Consider the following 16,924-nt stretch of genomic DNA (forward strand, 5'->3'; position numbering starts at 1 on the left):
ATGAAGAAAGAACCATTCTATGTCCTGTGTGTGAATTTTCCGTTCGTTCCTTTGTCGAGCTTCTCTTTTAAACTGTACACGCACGCGCACACACACACACACACACACACACACACACACACACACACACACACACCCACCCACACACACACACACACACACACACACACACACACACACACACACAATCATGAAGATATGAATTACACTCTACTGGCGTATCATAATTAATAGAGTTTATATAGTTATATAAGCTATTAAATTTTCAACAGTATTTCATACATCGACGATAATTTGTACAAATGTGTAAACTAAAAGGAATTAAACAATTAAGACAGTTGTGTAATCTTTATTCAGCCTAAATTTTTATATATATAGATGTACAAAAAATTATGACCAGTTGCATATGTGCAGTGGAAACACGTATAGGTCGTCGTAATAATAATAATATGCTGTATGACATTGTAAAATAAAGGAAATAATTATAGAGATGCACTACTCTCCACGTTCTCTATCGTTATAATTATTACTTATATATATATATATATATATATATATATATAGAGAGAGAGAGAGAGAGAGAGAGAGAGAGAGAGAGAGAGAGAGAGAGAGAGAGAGAGAGAGAGAGAGAGAGAGAGAGGGATAGTCGTCTAATCATTCATAAATCAGAAAGAACAGGAACTTGTACATTTATCACTAGAGTGTGTATATTAACCTTTATACTATATAGTATTACAGATCCATCTCAGCCGTTTTTAGAAATCGTTTCGCACATGAATTAGTGAAAACATTGAACGGCGCTCGTCAGTGGGGCTAGTATGACTATTATAGTGACAGCTCTCCGCTAGTGAAAAACCGAACGAAGCAATAGAAGTTTAGTATAAGGTTTCTGAAAGAGCTATATTCCTTGTACAAGACGATTAAGTGATAGGTAACTACCTAACAAAACAGCAATGATCAAAAATAGATGTAATGTGGTTTAAAAAGAAAATTCATAAAAAATTTCAAACGATGAGTATGCTATCTCAAAATAGGGTAACTAGCAAGCGTCGCAATACTACACATGTTGTTATAGTTCCTAGCCATTTTGATATAACCATGGTCACCCCACCGCTGACCCCAACTGAAAAGAAAAAAAATTGATAATAAATCATACATTATTGACATGTATTAACATTTTCTTATTAACGCAATATAATTAACAGGCAAACATTTTCTTATTAATGCAATATAATTAACAGGTTAACATTTTCTTATTAATGCAATATAATTAACAAGTTAACATTTTCTTATTAATGCAATATAGTTAACAGGCTGTGACAAACAAATCTGACTGACCATACATGCCATCAGAATTCTGAATACTCATACTAACGTGTGTAGCGGTTATAGTATCGTGACGTGTCTTAGTAACTTATTCTGAATGGTCGTGTAATTTTATAGGATTCAGATGGGTCATAGTAACATGTCATTGTGGTTATAAAGATTTCTGTACAATCATAGTGTTATGGAATGTCTTTCGGTCACATTAGTAGATTTGTGTCTGTGCGCCTCCGAAGATGCAGTACGGTGTTTTTAGGGTGGTATTTTAATAGTGTTCATAGTTGTTATAGATAAGCTTGTTATAGTGTTCATAGTTGTTATAGATTAGCTGGGGTTGCTATTGAAGGGAACACTAGGCGTTAGAGTTTTCTACAACACTGTGTCTTGCATGTTCAAGTGATCTTATATTTTGAGTGGGAGATAGAATAATTAAAATTCGTGTGCTTTCAAGAATTGTGGAAGGTATGAAATATGGTTTATGTATGACACGGGGAAAATTTCTCTGCAGAACCACCCCCAAAAACATACCCTCCCTTAAATTTTAAGCATTCTGTTTCAGAGATGTTTTGCTTGCCTTTCTTTAACGCTAATGATTTTTTAAAAATCTACGTTACGGATGGAATTTTTATTGATTGCACACATTTTTGGTTCAGTTCATTAAAATATATTCCACACTCAACTGTATAATTTATAATGTTCTGTTATTTCTTCCTAAAACTCCACATGCGAGTATAAACTTTGCTATTTATTATTTTAAACAATTTTTTTAAAGATCACTGGTATGTCAAAAGTGGCAGAACGCCAGGCTGTATATCTTGCATAAAAACCAGACCCAGTCCAGTCTGCAATGTTTAGATTTCTAAAAATTTTATATCAACTGATTTAGCTGGAGTTAACACGTTTGTTTTTAGATTTTTAAACACCACTATTGACATTTTTTGCTGATTATAGTTTAAAAACTAAGTATTCTTGTAGGTGGATAAATTAAATATTTATTTCTTCATTGCCCACCAGGGGCTAAACATAGAGAGGTCAAACAAAGGGATTAAGTCGATTACATCGAACCAGTACACAACTGGTATTTATTTAATGGACCCCAAAGGGATGAAAGGCAAAGTCAACCTCGGCGGAATTTGAACTCAGAACATAGCGGCAGAGGAAATACCTATTTCTTTATTACCCACAAGGGGCTAAACACAGAGAGGACAAACAAGGACAGACAAACGGATTAAGTCGATTGTATCGACCACAGTGCGTAACTGGTACTTATTTAATCGCCCCCGAAAGGATGAAAGGCAAAGTCAACCTCGGCGGAATTTGAACTCAGAACGTAACGGCAGACGAAATACGGCTACGCATTTCGCCCGGCGTGCTTACGTTTCTGCCAGCTCGCTGCCGCGGATAAATTAAGTGTTGTGACAGTCATGTCTTTACCAGTAGTATCATCATAACAGTATAATAAGTGAGCTAAAAACGTCAATAACTAGGATCGAAACTGCTTCACACTTTCCAGGTGTCTACTTTCTTTTCAATTATATCCAACGTAAGAGTAAATAGTATAAAATTTCTATACTTATGTCAAAAACAAAGTATCAGTTTTCATTTTCTACTACATTTCCATTCAGATTTGGAACTAAAAATGACACCAGTGTTTGACACCGTATTTTATCGATCTCGTGGATGAAAGCAAAATTGTTTAAAGCGTGACTGGAACTCAGTCCATAGAGGGTCGTATTTAATGCAAGATATTTTATGTCTAATAATTTTGCTAGTCTACCGTATCTACACACACACACACACACACACACACACATACTCATACAGATAAAAATGGGGAGAGTTAAAGTAAAAAAAAAAAACATTGTGATTTACCTGTTTTTCACCAACCAGTAGTCCTGTCCATTTTCTGTTCCGTATCCAACCACCAAGATCGCATGATTTGCTTGGTGATTACAATCATTTCTTTTGTAAATGCCATGCTTGTAGAATTGGAATGCCTTGGAATGGGCATCGATGGCAGCAGAGATTGGACCCACACCGGCCACTGCTACTTGTAGTGCGCGCTCTCTCTGGTTCACATTAATGTAAGAACTGACAAAAGTGACTACTTTCCTACTGTCATACTTACACACTTGTTTCTATATAATAAAATAACGATATAGAAGTTAGATTAAATTGGTAAAACCAAAGAACATGTATCTAAATTTTGAAAGAATTAACAATAAATAATTATCGATTTCAGTCACAATTACACGGTAAACGCACACCCATACGCGCCTGCGCACGCACACACACGCACACAAAGCAAAACATTCAAAAGAAGAACGGGTCAGTATGATGTCATCAATGGATAAATACTAATACCTATTCTCAATATATAATTATCTTAACATATAACAAAACGCATAAACAAATATTCTTATTGGCTTCCATTCAACCCCTTCGGCAGAAATAATATTTTTACTACCCTACTAAAATTACATCTAATTAACACTATGTGTAGCTGTTCTCGTAAATAGCTAAAAACTTTTCCCTAGCCTGAAGCATTCTTGCTTTATTAATCTTGTCGGACGATGCTCATTTACTCGAAGCGATAAGATTCGTTTCAGCTTCGCATGACTGTTTGGTACTAGGAGACTTCAACGCTCCCACGATCGATTGGCCCGCATCAATTTGTACATCTTCCCGGTTCGGCCAGGCCCTTCTTGACGTGGCTGAAGATTGTTTTCTATCGCAACATGTTGAATATCCGACAAGGCATCGGTCTGGGCAGCAGCCATCTATGCTAGATCTGGTATTCTCCCGCTATCCAAGATCAGTGTCAGACGTATCTGTGTGCGCCCCTCTTGCCAAGAGTGATCATGCGGTCCTGAAGTTCGTCATGCACACAACTTTTTCTACGCCCACGACTACTTCGCTGCCACGTAGAGTCTTCTCTGCAATTAATCTTGAAATTCTAACCGAGGCTTCCGCGCTTCTGGACTGGCGATCCCTGATGACGTTGTCCTCAGTTGACGAACTATGGTTATCCCTCAAAGCATATGTAATCTGTTTGACTGACCAGGCAGTTCCCGTTGGGCTTCCCAAGAAGAAGAAACACAAGCCCTGGGTGACGAAGAAGGTTAAACGAGAACGTCGACTCAGAGATATTGCTTGGGCTGAATTCAAAAATCTGGATTCGACTGCAGCTTTTGAGGTGTACAAAACTCAACGAGACCGAGCCGTGAAAATTGAAAAGAAAGAACGCTTCAGTTATGAATACAAAATCGCGGCAAATGCCAGTAGCAATCCAAAAACCTTTTTTGCCCATGTCCAGCGGAATTCCCGCTTGAACAACCAGATTGCAACGTTGGTAGACTCAACAGGCGTATCGATTGAGGACCCTTATCAACAGTCAATTATTTGCCGAGGCTTTTTCAACTATTTTCAAACAAGATGATGGTCGTGAACCCCCTCCATTTGATAGATCGGTACCTCCAATGCTTCGATTGGTCATCACGCGGGACGAAGTCAAACGTGTTATTCAAGGCCTCGATGTCAACAAGGGTCACGGCCCCGACGGCATACACCCACGGGTTATCAAAGCGTTGGCTCCGGTCATCTGCGAGCCCTTAACACGACTATTCAATATGTCATTGGCGACGGGTGTTATACCTGTAGACTGGAGAACAGCGATAATCTGCCCAATTTTCAAGAAAGGGAGCCGCGAAGACCCGCTTAACTACCGACCGGTTTCCCTTACATCAATAATCAGCAAGATGTTCGAAACCATCCTTAAGAAAAGTATGACACTCCACCTCCTAAACACAGCCTCTATCTCTGATTCCCAACACAGCTTCGTGCCGAAGAGATCATGCTTGACCAACTTACTAGTAATGGAAGAATTGGTGACGCGCATCCTCGATGATAGTGATGCTGTTGACATCGTTTTATTGGACTTTGCCAAAGCTTTTGACTCGGTAAACCACCGCCTATTACTTGTCAAGCTTCAAGCATATAGTTTCCATCCGGATATTATACGATAGGTTGGTGCCTTCCTCTCAGATCGCTCCTTCCAAGTCCAAGTTAATGGTTCGCGGTCCGACGTCTCCAGTGCGAGCAGTGGCGTGCCTCAAGGTTCAGTGCTTGGGCCCTTGTTGTTCTTAGTCTTCATAAATGACTTGCCCGACGACCTCACGCAACACACCCTTCTATTTGCCGACGATATCAAACTGGTCGCTCCTCGCGGTAATATAGAGGATCTTCGTCGATGCCTCCACCAAATTTGGAAGTGGTCTAACGATTGGGACCTGTGTCTGAACGTGTCAAAGTGCTGTCATCTGCCTGTCGGCTCTACTCCTGCAACTCAACTTGATTTCGAGCCGGGTCGTCTGCTGCTGGAGAGGACCGATCAGGTAAAGGACCTGGGTATCTTGGTGGATTCCTCCTTTTCGCCTTCGGCCCAGTGCGTCCATGCTGCCAACAAAGCACGCGGAATTCTGTTCTTGATTCGACGGTCATTCGGAATGCTCACAGCAGCCATATTCCTACCACTCTATGTCACGCTGGTGAGACCCATATTGGAGTATGGGATTCAAGCCTCTTCTCCTTATCTCCTCAAAGACATACAGCATCTCGAAAGAGTCCAGAAGCTGGCTACCCGCATGGTTCATGGTCTCAAAAATTTGTCCTACGAAGAAAGGCTGAGGACGCTCGACCTTTATTCTCTTGAAAAACGCCGCCGCCGTGGTGATCTCATTCTCGCCCACAACATCATAAGTGGAAAGTGTAACCTCTCGAAAGAGCTGTTCTTCACTCCTGCTCCAGAGCGTCGGCTGCGGGGTCATTCCGAAAAGCTCTACCTGCGACGATTTCATCTCAATCGAAGGAGAGGAGCTTTCTCCGTTCGGGTTGCGGATCCGTGGAACAAGCTGCCAGACGAGATGGTGAAGATGCCGACGACCACTTTGTTCAAAGCCTCCCTGGACCTCAAGTGGCCTGAACTCTTTACATGAACACCACCCTGTACTTAACTCCATGTCCCCCTACATGGCCTTGCTATTTGCTTTTGAGCCAAATTAACTAACTAACTAACTAACTAACATACACTTTTATTGTAATTCAGTTTTGAATCAATTAACAAGTGATTTACTGTCCATTTATGTCTCTGGACAGCCTTACACGTGGTTTTCTTAATTGTATTTATTTCAATTATCACCTTTATTTGACTGTAAAAAATGTGCACCTTTTATCTTTTACTTGCGTCAGTCGTTAGACTGCAACCATGTAATTAATACAAGGGTTTTAGTTGAAGGAATCGACCTCAGTACTTATGTTTTGAGCCTGGTACGTATTCTGTTGTTCTCATTTGCCGAACCGCTAAGTTACGGGGACGTAAACAAACTAAGCAGTGTTGAAGGATAAACACAGACACAAAAACACACACAGATATATATACGAGAAGCTCCTTACAGTTTCCGTCTACCAAATCCACTCACGAAGCTTTGCTCGACCTGGTGCTAAAGTATGGTCGAGCAACAAATTTCTAATCACACAGTCATACACTCACACGGACGCGCATACACACACAGACACACGCGCGCACACACACACACACATACATACATACATACATACATACATACATACATACATACATACATACATACATTTTATCAGAGTCCATTCTAACGCAAGCATTTCAGCCAGATCTCTAGTTTAAGGATACTTTCCTCTCTACTTCTCATTGATCTTTGAGGCCTTGTAATGAGTTACAAGCCATCGCCTTTCCTGCTGGTTAAAAGATTAAAGAGTCCACCAGAGATACAATGTAATATATAGTAAACTGACTGACTAAGGGACTTATGAAGATGATAGTTGCACAGGTGTATTTGTAAGTGGAAGCACCAATGATATGCTGGGAGGGTTCACCAGACAATAGTTTCCACCAGGTGAGTGAGCCAAGTTGTACTGCAGGCTGTTATATTGAAAGCGTAATATCTAGTGTAAGGAAGGAATGGTGTTCTGGTAATACTGAGAATTCTTATTTAATTGACTGCAATACAAGGAAAACAACCACATATCTCCCCAATCAGAACAAATTATAAGTCTTTAAAAAATATCTCATGATGTTATCCAAAATACACCATATCCTGATCATAAGACTGTTTATTCAGGGTTAATCTGGGGTTAGACAACAACAGCAAAGAGTTTCTTAATGAAAAAGGAAAACTGTTGAATGTTGAATAAGAAGATCTCCAGGAGTAGAAGAGAAATATAATGGATACAATCTTATTAGACAAATACACTGAGAGAGTTGCTGGGCAAGGCAGAGTAGATATTAGTTGAAATGAGCATTGAAAACAATACCATTGGTAATGTGATATAATCCTACCTACCTACCTACCTACCTACCTACCTACCTACCTACCTACCTACCTACCTACCTACCTACCTACCTACCTACCTACCTACCTATCTACCTACCTACCTACGCATCTATCTATCTATCTATCTATCTATCTATCTATCTATCTATCTATCTATCTATCTATCTATCTATCTATCTATCTATCTATCTATCTATCTATCTATCTATCTATCTAACTATCTATCTAGATAGCTAGCTAGCTAGCTAGCTAGCTATCTGTTTATCTGCCTGCCTATCTGTCTGTCATGATAAATAGACATATAGCTAGCTAGCTAACTAGCTAGATAGATAGATAGGTGGATTACTGGGAAAATGTCCAGAAGTAAGATAGGAATGCATTGGACGCGATCATATTACACAAATGAACTGAGAGAGTGACAGAACATGAAAGATATTAATTGAAGTGGTTAGTAGAGAGAATACTGTTGGTACAGACAAAGATGTTTCCTAGTTGAAGATGTATTGGTGACTTCAGGTGGAATAACCCACGGCAAAAAAATATCAAGAAAAACAATTGTTTAGCCTGAATTCAGCCATGATCGAGCAATGAGATCCAATATCGAAAGCAATCCATCCATGACAATCACCTTTGTTTTCAGGTATAGTGGAGAAAAACCTAAAATAAATGATGTAATTATGGGAGATTTGATTGCTATTTCTAGCATTTCGAACAACATTATACAGGCTCTGTTTTTGGCTCATGAGGAAATTTGTTACGGAACATATGAGGAAGAAATGATAACTTTGAGGCAAATGGTAATATGCAGTACGTTCAATCTAAATTAATACGAAACGGTTCTAATCTAAGGGAAATAAATCCTATACACGGGAGGTAACTCGGTCTAATCGTAATATTTTCCGATGCTTTACAGCATATTTCAAGCGAAGCGCATTGAGGTTACGAGTCATAGAAAATCTTCTTAAAGAAGTTAACGAGGCATATGTAATGAATGATTCAGACGGAGTTTATCTATACATGACACTCAGTGTTATTAACATGTCATATAATGAATGAAATGACAAAACAGTTCTGTTTCCTAAAACTGCTTTTTCAAAGTAAAAACCAGGTAAGCAATTTTAGCTATTATACGTTAAAAGCTTTTAATATTTCTTCCGTGTATTTGTTTGAAAATTCATTTGAAATGAGATCGTGGTGTGTTGAAACTAAAAAAAACAAAACAAAAAAAAAACAAAAACAAAACAAAAAAGATGTATTCTGAAAATATTTCATTTTGCATTTTCGTATTTTATTACATAGTAGGAATAGAGTGGAATTTCCACGGATATTTTGAAAATTGTAAGATGTAATTCGATATTTTTCTGAACTATTTGACGTTTGAGATTGCATAAAAGACAACATAGATAAAACTAAAGGTGGAATCCGAAGAAACATGGTCTCTATACTTTCTATATTCTAGTGTGCTTTCCTTTGTAAGTTTTATCCATCAATTTTCGCTTTATGTAAAGAAGTAAACTATCTTTAAAAGAGAATAACATTGAAAATATCATTTATAATATACTCTAACTGTATGTTGCTAAAGCTTTTACAGAACTTTGTACATTTATTTGATGAAAAAACCCCTCTAAAAACACCGTACTTAAAACGTTGTCACTTTCTCTTTACGTCAATTGTCGTCCATATTTGTCTATTTGAGCAGACGACAATTGATTGTGCAAACGCGCATGCGTTAAATGATAGCCGATGTTACTATTACTATTAGCATCCCATTCATTATCTATCTATCTATCTATCTATCTATCTATCTATCTATCTATCTATCTATCTATCTATCTATCTATCTATCTGCCTGCCTGCCTGCCTGCCTGCCTGTCTGTCTGTCTGTCTGTCTGTCTGTCTGTCTGTCTGTCTATCTGTCTGTCTGTCTTTCATGTTCTGTCACTCGGAGTTTATCTATACGTGACACTCAGTGTTGTTAACATGATATATAATGTATGAAATGACAAAACAGTTTTGTTTCCTAAAACTGCTTTTTCAAAATAGAATTCAGGTAAGCAATTTTAACTTTTATACATTAAAAACTAAATATTTCTTTTAAGCGCATTTAAATATTTGTTTTGTTGACAATTCCCTTGATATGAGATTGTGGTGTGTTGAAGCTAAAGGAGAAAAAAAATGTATCGTGGAAGTATTTTCTTTGACATAGTAGGAATAGAGTGGAATTTCCACGGATATTTTGGAAATTGTAAGATGAAATTCTATATTTTTCTGAACTATTTGAGTTTTGAGATTGTATAAAAGACAACATAGATAGAACTAAAGTTGAAATCTAAACGAGGCATATCTAATGAATGCTTCAGACGGAGTTCATCTATACATGACAATCAGAGTTATTAACATGTCATATAATGTATGTAGATAAAACTAAAGGATAAATCTGAAGAAACAATGTTTCTGACTGCTATATTCTAGCATGTTTTACTCTGTGAGTTTTATCTATCATTTTTCACTTTATGTAAAGAAGTAAGCAATCTTAAAACTTGAACAATATTGAAAATATTTATCGCAATATTCAGTAACTGTATGCAAGTAAAGTTTTTACAGAATTTTGTACGGTTACTTGAAAGAAAAACAAATGAAAAAAATCTTAATAACACCGTACTTAAAACCTTGCCACTTTTTCTCTTACGTCAGCTGTTGTCCCTTTTTGACTATTTGAGCAGACGACAATCAATTGTGCTAATGCGCATGCGTTGAATATAAAAAGTAATGAAAAAATAAACCATTCTTTTCGCTGTCCGTAACCAAATAATCTCTGCTAATATCACCACCACCATCACTATCTATCTATTTATCTATCTATATATCTATCTATCTATCTATCTATCTATCTATCTATCTATCTATCTATCTATCTATCTATCTATCTATCTATCTATCTATCTATCTATCTATCTATCTCTATATATATCTACCTGTCGGTCTGTGTGTCTGTCTGTTTGTGTGTCTGTTTTTCTGTGTGTGTGTGTGTGTGTGTGTGTGTGCGCCTGTCTGTTCATCTGTCTGTCTGTCTGTCAGTGTGCCTGTCCGTCTCTGTGTCTGCTTACCTATCGAACTACTGTACGTTGGTAAAATTTTCACAAATACGCCAGTGAAAAAAAAAAAGGGGTCAATAAAATGAATTAATGAAAATAGATCCGTAATCATTCTTTCTCTTGATGTGTTTCTCTTGCGTGCCTACATATCTACGGCTATAGTAAGTTGGTAAAGTTTGTACAATACGGCTGTGAAAAAATAAATAAATACATAAGTTAATTAATTAAAATAAGTTAATTAACTAAAATGTACCCGTACTCACTCTTTCTTTTGATATGTAATGTTAACAATATGTTATAAATAAATGAATATATGTTACGATTGAGCTGTCGACATTTAATTGCATGAACGCACATGCATTAAGTGAAGGGCAATATTTAAAATAAGTACCCTTTCACTGACCAATCAGTACCCAGGCATCCTTAAACTAATATGACCTCCATATTAGTTCAATACGGCTGTGAAAATTAAATAAATACATAAGTTAATTAATTAAAATAAGTTAATTGCCTAAAATGTACCCGTCCTCACTCATTCTCTTGACGTTTAATTTTGACAATATGTTATAAATATATGAATATAAGTTGCGATTGAGCAGATGACAATTAATTGCATGAACACACACGAATTAAGTGAAGGGCAATATTAACAAAAATCTTTTCACTGACCAATCACTCTCTAGGCTTCTTAAGCCTGTATATAGCCAACTTCTTTACTAGGAAAATGGCCGCTGTTTCTTTCCCAACGGAAAAAGACAAGTCTATGATGAACCATTCAAACAAATATAAGGGAAAACATACATGAATTAACGGGAAGATGTCCAGAAGTAAGAGAAGAATGCAATGGATACGATCATATTACACAAAAAACTGTGATAATATGCGTCAAGTAAAAAAGGCAATAAAAATATAAACTATTCTTTTCGCTGTCCAAATTGCTACGTCCGTAACTAAATAATCTCCATTAATATCACCACCACCAAGAACAACAACCACCACCACAACCAACAACTACTACCACAACCAAAACACCGGAATAAAAGCACTACTACCCACACCACCATCAACACAGAAGACGACAGAAGAAGCACACCAAGCAAATCCATCAACAATCGAAAATAATGAAACACCTGAGAAAATACCAACACCACCACCAACAGCAAGAACTAAAGAAATAGAAAAAGATACAAAAACTGATTCCCCATCCCCTATACCGTACACACCACACACTAACAGTCAACAACCAACATCAACGAAAACAACAACTCAACACTTACACAAACATACATAGAAGCCTACAACATGCCTCTACCCCCTTCTGATTCCTCAGAAATTTCGTCGGAGGACGAAAGCAGTGAGGAATGGCAAATAGCCAGAAAAGGAAAGAGGAAAAGGAGCAAAAAAAAAAAAGAACCAAACCAAATACAAACGCAAACAAAGCAGGGAGATATACATCTCCCGAAGACATTTCGAAACCTACCACAAACAACAGCAACACCGACACCAACACCACAAACATATATACAGCAAACATGCTCACAGCTAAAGACACTAAAGACACAGAGTTGATGGAATACATCAAATCAAAAACAAACCTAACAAAAGATGACATAAAAGCAAACAATCACCCGCACACAACACTACCGGAGCACATGAAAATACTACACATCTCACGAAGCCTACACCACACACTAAAATGCATTTTCCCCGGTGCGGTTGGTAAATGCCAAAAATACCTTTCGAAAAAACTTTATTGGGATCTCCTCGATAACAAACCGAAGGAGGAGAAAGCAAAAACTTTCGAGCAGTAAGTAACCCTCTGTTCCTTTCATTTGTGTTTTAACTCACTAAGATTATGATGAAGATTGGTTGTGTGGATGCGCGTGGCTTGGGGTCCCCTTGGAAGCAAGGGTACCTCTTAAATGACATAAAGTCACACAAGTTAGAAATCATAGCTATAAGTGAGACCAGACTCCATAATCCACGGGCCCTAAAGTTTATGTTTGAGGGACAGTTTAACAGTTATTTTTTTCCTTGATTGCCGACCATGGGCGGTAGTGGCACGGTGGTACTTTTTCGCAAGAGTCTGGATCTCGAAGTAAAGACAATATTCGTAGACCTGGAGGGTAGACTGGTTGTCATGGATGTCGACGGCAGAAATGAGTACGCTTTTCGACTCGTATTAGTCTACGCACCGCCTTTAACAGGTCGGCTGGATTTCTTTCGACGTCTAGAAGTATTCCTAGGAACGTCTCGTCCCTTACTTTTAGTGGGGGATTGGAATGCTACCTGGGACACACATGTAGACTACGTGGGCAGAGATAGGAATAGACGGGGATGCAAATGCCTCAGAGACCTGCTCAGACGCTTTCAACTGTCTGACAGGTACCGACTCGACCACCCGAATGCGCCAGCGTGGACATGGAGCAACCGCATCGGGTCGTCAAGATCGTATCTAGATAGGATACTGTGTAGGACAGTAGATAGAGATAGCGTAGGGTGTCCATAATTCCACATAGTCAGCTACACGGATCACAAACTTGTGACGTGTACGCTAGACTTAGATAAAACACATAGGCAGGATCCCGGGTACTGGAAACTAAACGCGTCTTTCCTATCGAGACAGGTTTTCAGAGACCGGATTAGCACGCTAATAAAGAGGACTTTGACGGGAGCCATCATCAACAACAAAAGGTGGTTTGCCCTCAAGAGAGCAATAAAAGCAGAAGCTATTAGCTATAGCAAAGCACTAGCCATAGATAGAAACAGAGTAGAGGGTGACCTAGTTAAGAAGCTAGAAGAGGCGATTAGAAGTGGCATCGTATCCGACGTTTTGGCGGCGAGGTTGGCCCTCGATCAACACTTCAACGCCAAACATGAAGGGTGTGTTGTCAGAGCTAGGATACGTGCTCTCAGGAACGAAGGTGTTGGAGTCGCGCGAGAGGCCCGATTGGCTGAGGCGCAACAGGGCAATAAAGCCACCATTTGGTCTCTGGTGGTTGAACAGGGACGCGAATTACTCGAGCCAAGTAAAATGTATGAGGCCTTTCCACAGCATTTTGCCCGACTGTTCGAGACGAGTGGCGAGCGAGAACGCAGGGTGGACTCCAGTGACTATCTGCACAGCCTGCCACGACTCTTGACAAGAGAGGCAGGGTGCTGCGAAGGTGCCATCACGCAGCGGAAGTGCAGGACGCGATGGCAGAATGCTCGAGAGACAAATCGCCGGGTTTGGATGGTCTACCCAACAAGCTTTACAGTTGTATACCAGACTTGTTTGGAGACGTCTTGGCAACAGTGTACTGCAACTGGCAATAAAACAAGAGCATCCCCGGTTTTGTAAGCCGAGGAGCCGTAACGCTGCTGAAGAAAGACCCAAACAAGGGGAACGTAGTAGATAACTTTAGACCCATCACTCTGCTCAAAGCAGACTTAAAAATTTTGGCCAAGGTGTTAGCCAAGAGGTTGGCGCTTGTTATCGAGAAACTGGTGGACAAAGCGCATACATGCACCGTGCCGGGCTGGAAACAACCATAATAACCTCCATCTGATGCGCTACATCATAGACAGGGTAGTTAAGGAGCCTGGCATGGGTGGGGCCCTGATCAATTAGGATCAATCCAAAGCTTTCGATAGGGTAGACCATCGATACTTTGAGGCTGTCCTCATAGCGGATGGTTTCGGTCCCGTCTTCCGCGACTGGGTAGCTGCTTTGTAGAGGCATCCGTTCGGTAATTCGCATAAATGGACAATCGAGACCCTTCAACATTGCACGTTGAGTGCGTCAAGGATGCCCCCTCAGGTCGCTTCTATACGTATTGACTCTCGAGCCACTACTGCGGAAGCTGGCGACGCTGAGGGGCATCCCACGAGAATTGGGATGCGGGACGAGCGTGTCTGCATACGTGGACGACGTCACCGTCATAGTGTCTAGCCAGAAGCACATCGAGTGGTCGGCGAGACACTGAAAGACTACGAAGCGGTAACAGGAGCGAAAACCAACCGGGAAAAGTCAGTGGGCTTGCGGCTCAGCACCTGGAGAAGCAAGCCCATGCCATCCACCAGCGCCTCCGCCATGGGACCTGAAGAGGAAGGTTTGTCTCGTGAATGTTTCAAATAAAGATGGGTGAAAGTAGCAAGGATGACACGTGTGAATGACGGAGCCAGCTTGAGCATAATCCTAGGAACCAAAAAAAGAAGAGGAAAAAAGAGAGACTCTGTAATGTGTTTTTTTTTGCATGACATTATTGCCCAAGGTTATGGTGGTCTTTTCCGTAGGCTTTTCTTTCCACGGATAAACCTAATCAGTTTTCCATTTTTACATTGACATTTCTGTGATACACGATCCCTATTGATCGGCTATTTTTTTTCCATTTTGATCCATTTTGATCGAAATTCGACCCACTTTTTTTTCTCTTCTTCCCAAAAAGAAAAGCTCTACTTTGTATTTTGTCCCCTCTGTGTTCAGCCCTGTGTGGCCAAAAAAGAAACATATCTATCTATCTATCTATCTATCTATCTATCTATCTATCTATCTATCTATCTATCTATCTATCTATCTATCTGTCTATCTATCTATCTATCTATCTATCTATCTATCTATCTATCTATCTATCTATCTATCTATCTATCTATCTATCTATCTGTCTGTCAGTTTGTGTGTGTGTGTGTGTGTGTGTGTGTGTGTGTGGTGTGTGTGTGTGTGTGTCTGCATGTCTGTTTGTGTGTGTGTGTGTGTACGTCTGTGTGTCTGCTTACGTATCGAACTACATAACTGTTTGCCTGCCTACATGTCTACGGCTACTGTACGTTGGTAAAATTTTCACAAATACGCCAGTGAAAAAAAAAAAGGGGTAAATAAAATGAATTAATCAAAATAGATCCGTAATCATTCTTTCTCTTGATGTGTTTCTCTTGCGTGCCTACATATCTAAGGCTATAGTAAGCTGGTAAAGTTTGTACAATACGGCTGTGAAAATTAAATAAATACTTAAGTTAATTAATTAAAATAAGTTAATTAACTAAAATGTGCCCGTACTCACGCTTTCTCTTGACGTTTAATGTTAACAATATGCTATAAACAAATGAATATAAGTTACGATTGAGCAGACGACGATTAATTGCATGAACGTATATGCATTAAATGAAGGGCAATATTTAAAAAAAGTACCTTTTCACTGACCAATCACTATCTAGGCATCTTAAGCCTGTATGTGGGCGACTGGTTTACTAGGAAGAGCATCCACATAATCCTCTGATTACAGATGAAGTCTTAAAAAATACATCACATATAATCCCAGACACGCCATTTGATAAACATGATCATAAGGTTGTTTTCTCAGAGGTGACAAGGGGTAGAAAATGGCAGCTGTTTCTTTCTCAACAGAAAAAGACAAATCTATGTTGAAACATTTAAACAAATATAAAGGAAATCATACGTGGATTAACGGGAAGATGTCCAGAAGTAAGAGGGCAATGCATTGGATACGATCATATTACACAAATGAACTGAGAGAGTGACAGAACATGAAAGATATTAACTAAAATGGCTAGCGGAGACAATATTGTTACTACAGATAAAGATGGGTGTTAGTTAAAGATGCAATGGTGGAAAGAATCCACGGCAAAGGAATATCAAGAAAAGCAGTTCTTTAGCTTGAAGTCATACCTGATCGAGCGATGAGATCCAACATCGAAGGCAATTCATTCATGACAATCACCTTTGTTTTCAGGTATAGTGTACTTTGGAGAAAATCCTAAAATAAATGATGTAATGTTAAGGGAGATTTCATTGCTATTTCTAGCATTTTGTGCAAAATTATACCGGCTCTATTTTTGGCTCATGGGGAGATTTGTTACGAGAGATATGAGGAAGAAATGGTGATGTTAGCTTTCAGGATGTTGTTAATCACAAAAGAGATGACAAAAGATAAGTGGCGAATGGTAATACGTAATACGTTCAATCTGAATCAGAATGAACTGGTTCTGGTCTAAGGGAAATAAATCCTACGCACGGGAGGCAACTCGGTCCAATCGTAATAGTTTCCGATGCTTTACAGCATATTTCAAGCGAAGTGCGTTGAGGTTACGAGGCATAGAAAATCTTCTTAAAGGAGTTAACGAGGCATATGTAATGAA

General features: G+C 39.1%; 1 protein-coding gene across 1 annotated transcript; it reads right to left on the reverse strand.

Moving 5' to 3' along the window:
• Nucleotides 1-695: 695 nt before the first annotated feature.
• LOC115215384 (cathepsin L1-like) lies at nucleotides 696-16,508 on the reverse strand. Its single transcript, XM_036505823.1, has 3 exons — nucleotides 16,455-16,508; nucleotides 3,196-3,461; nucleotides 696-1,123 (listed from the first exon to the last, which is right to left on the reverse strand). The coding sequence occupies exons 1-3, from the start codon at nucleotides 16,491-16,493 to the stop codon at nucleotides 1,021-1,023; spliced, it is 408 nt and encodes a 135-aa protein (XP_036361716.1). The 5' UTR covers nucleotides 16,494-16,508; the 3' UTR covers nucleotides 696-1,020.
• Nucleotides 16,509-16,924: the final 416 nt, after the last annotated feature.

This window comes from Octopus sinensis, linkage group LG9 (genome assembly GCF_006345805.1).
Source record: "Octopus sinensis linkage group LG9, ASM634580v1, whole genome shotgun sequence".
Classification (NCBI taxonomy): Eukaryota; Metazoa; Mollusca; class Cephalopoda; order Octopoda; family Octopodidae; genus Octopus; species Octopus sinensis.

Coding starts and splice junctions, on each gene's coding strand:
- LOC115215384 (XM_036505823.1), bottom strand. CDS start 16,493: ATGAATTGCCTTCGATGTTGGATCTCATCGCTCGATCAG. Junction 3,462..16,454: donor GGATCTCATCGCTCGATCAG/GTATGACTTCAA, acceptor TTTATTATATAG/AAACAAGTGTGTAAGTATGA. Junction 1,124..3,195: donor TACTGGTTGGTGAAAAACAG/GTAAATCACAAT, acceptor TTTTCTTTTCAG/TTGGGGTCAGCGGTGGGGTG.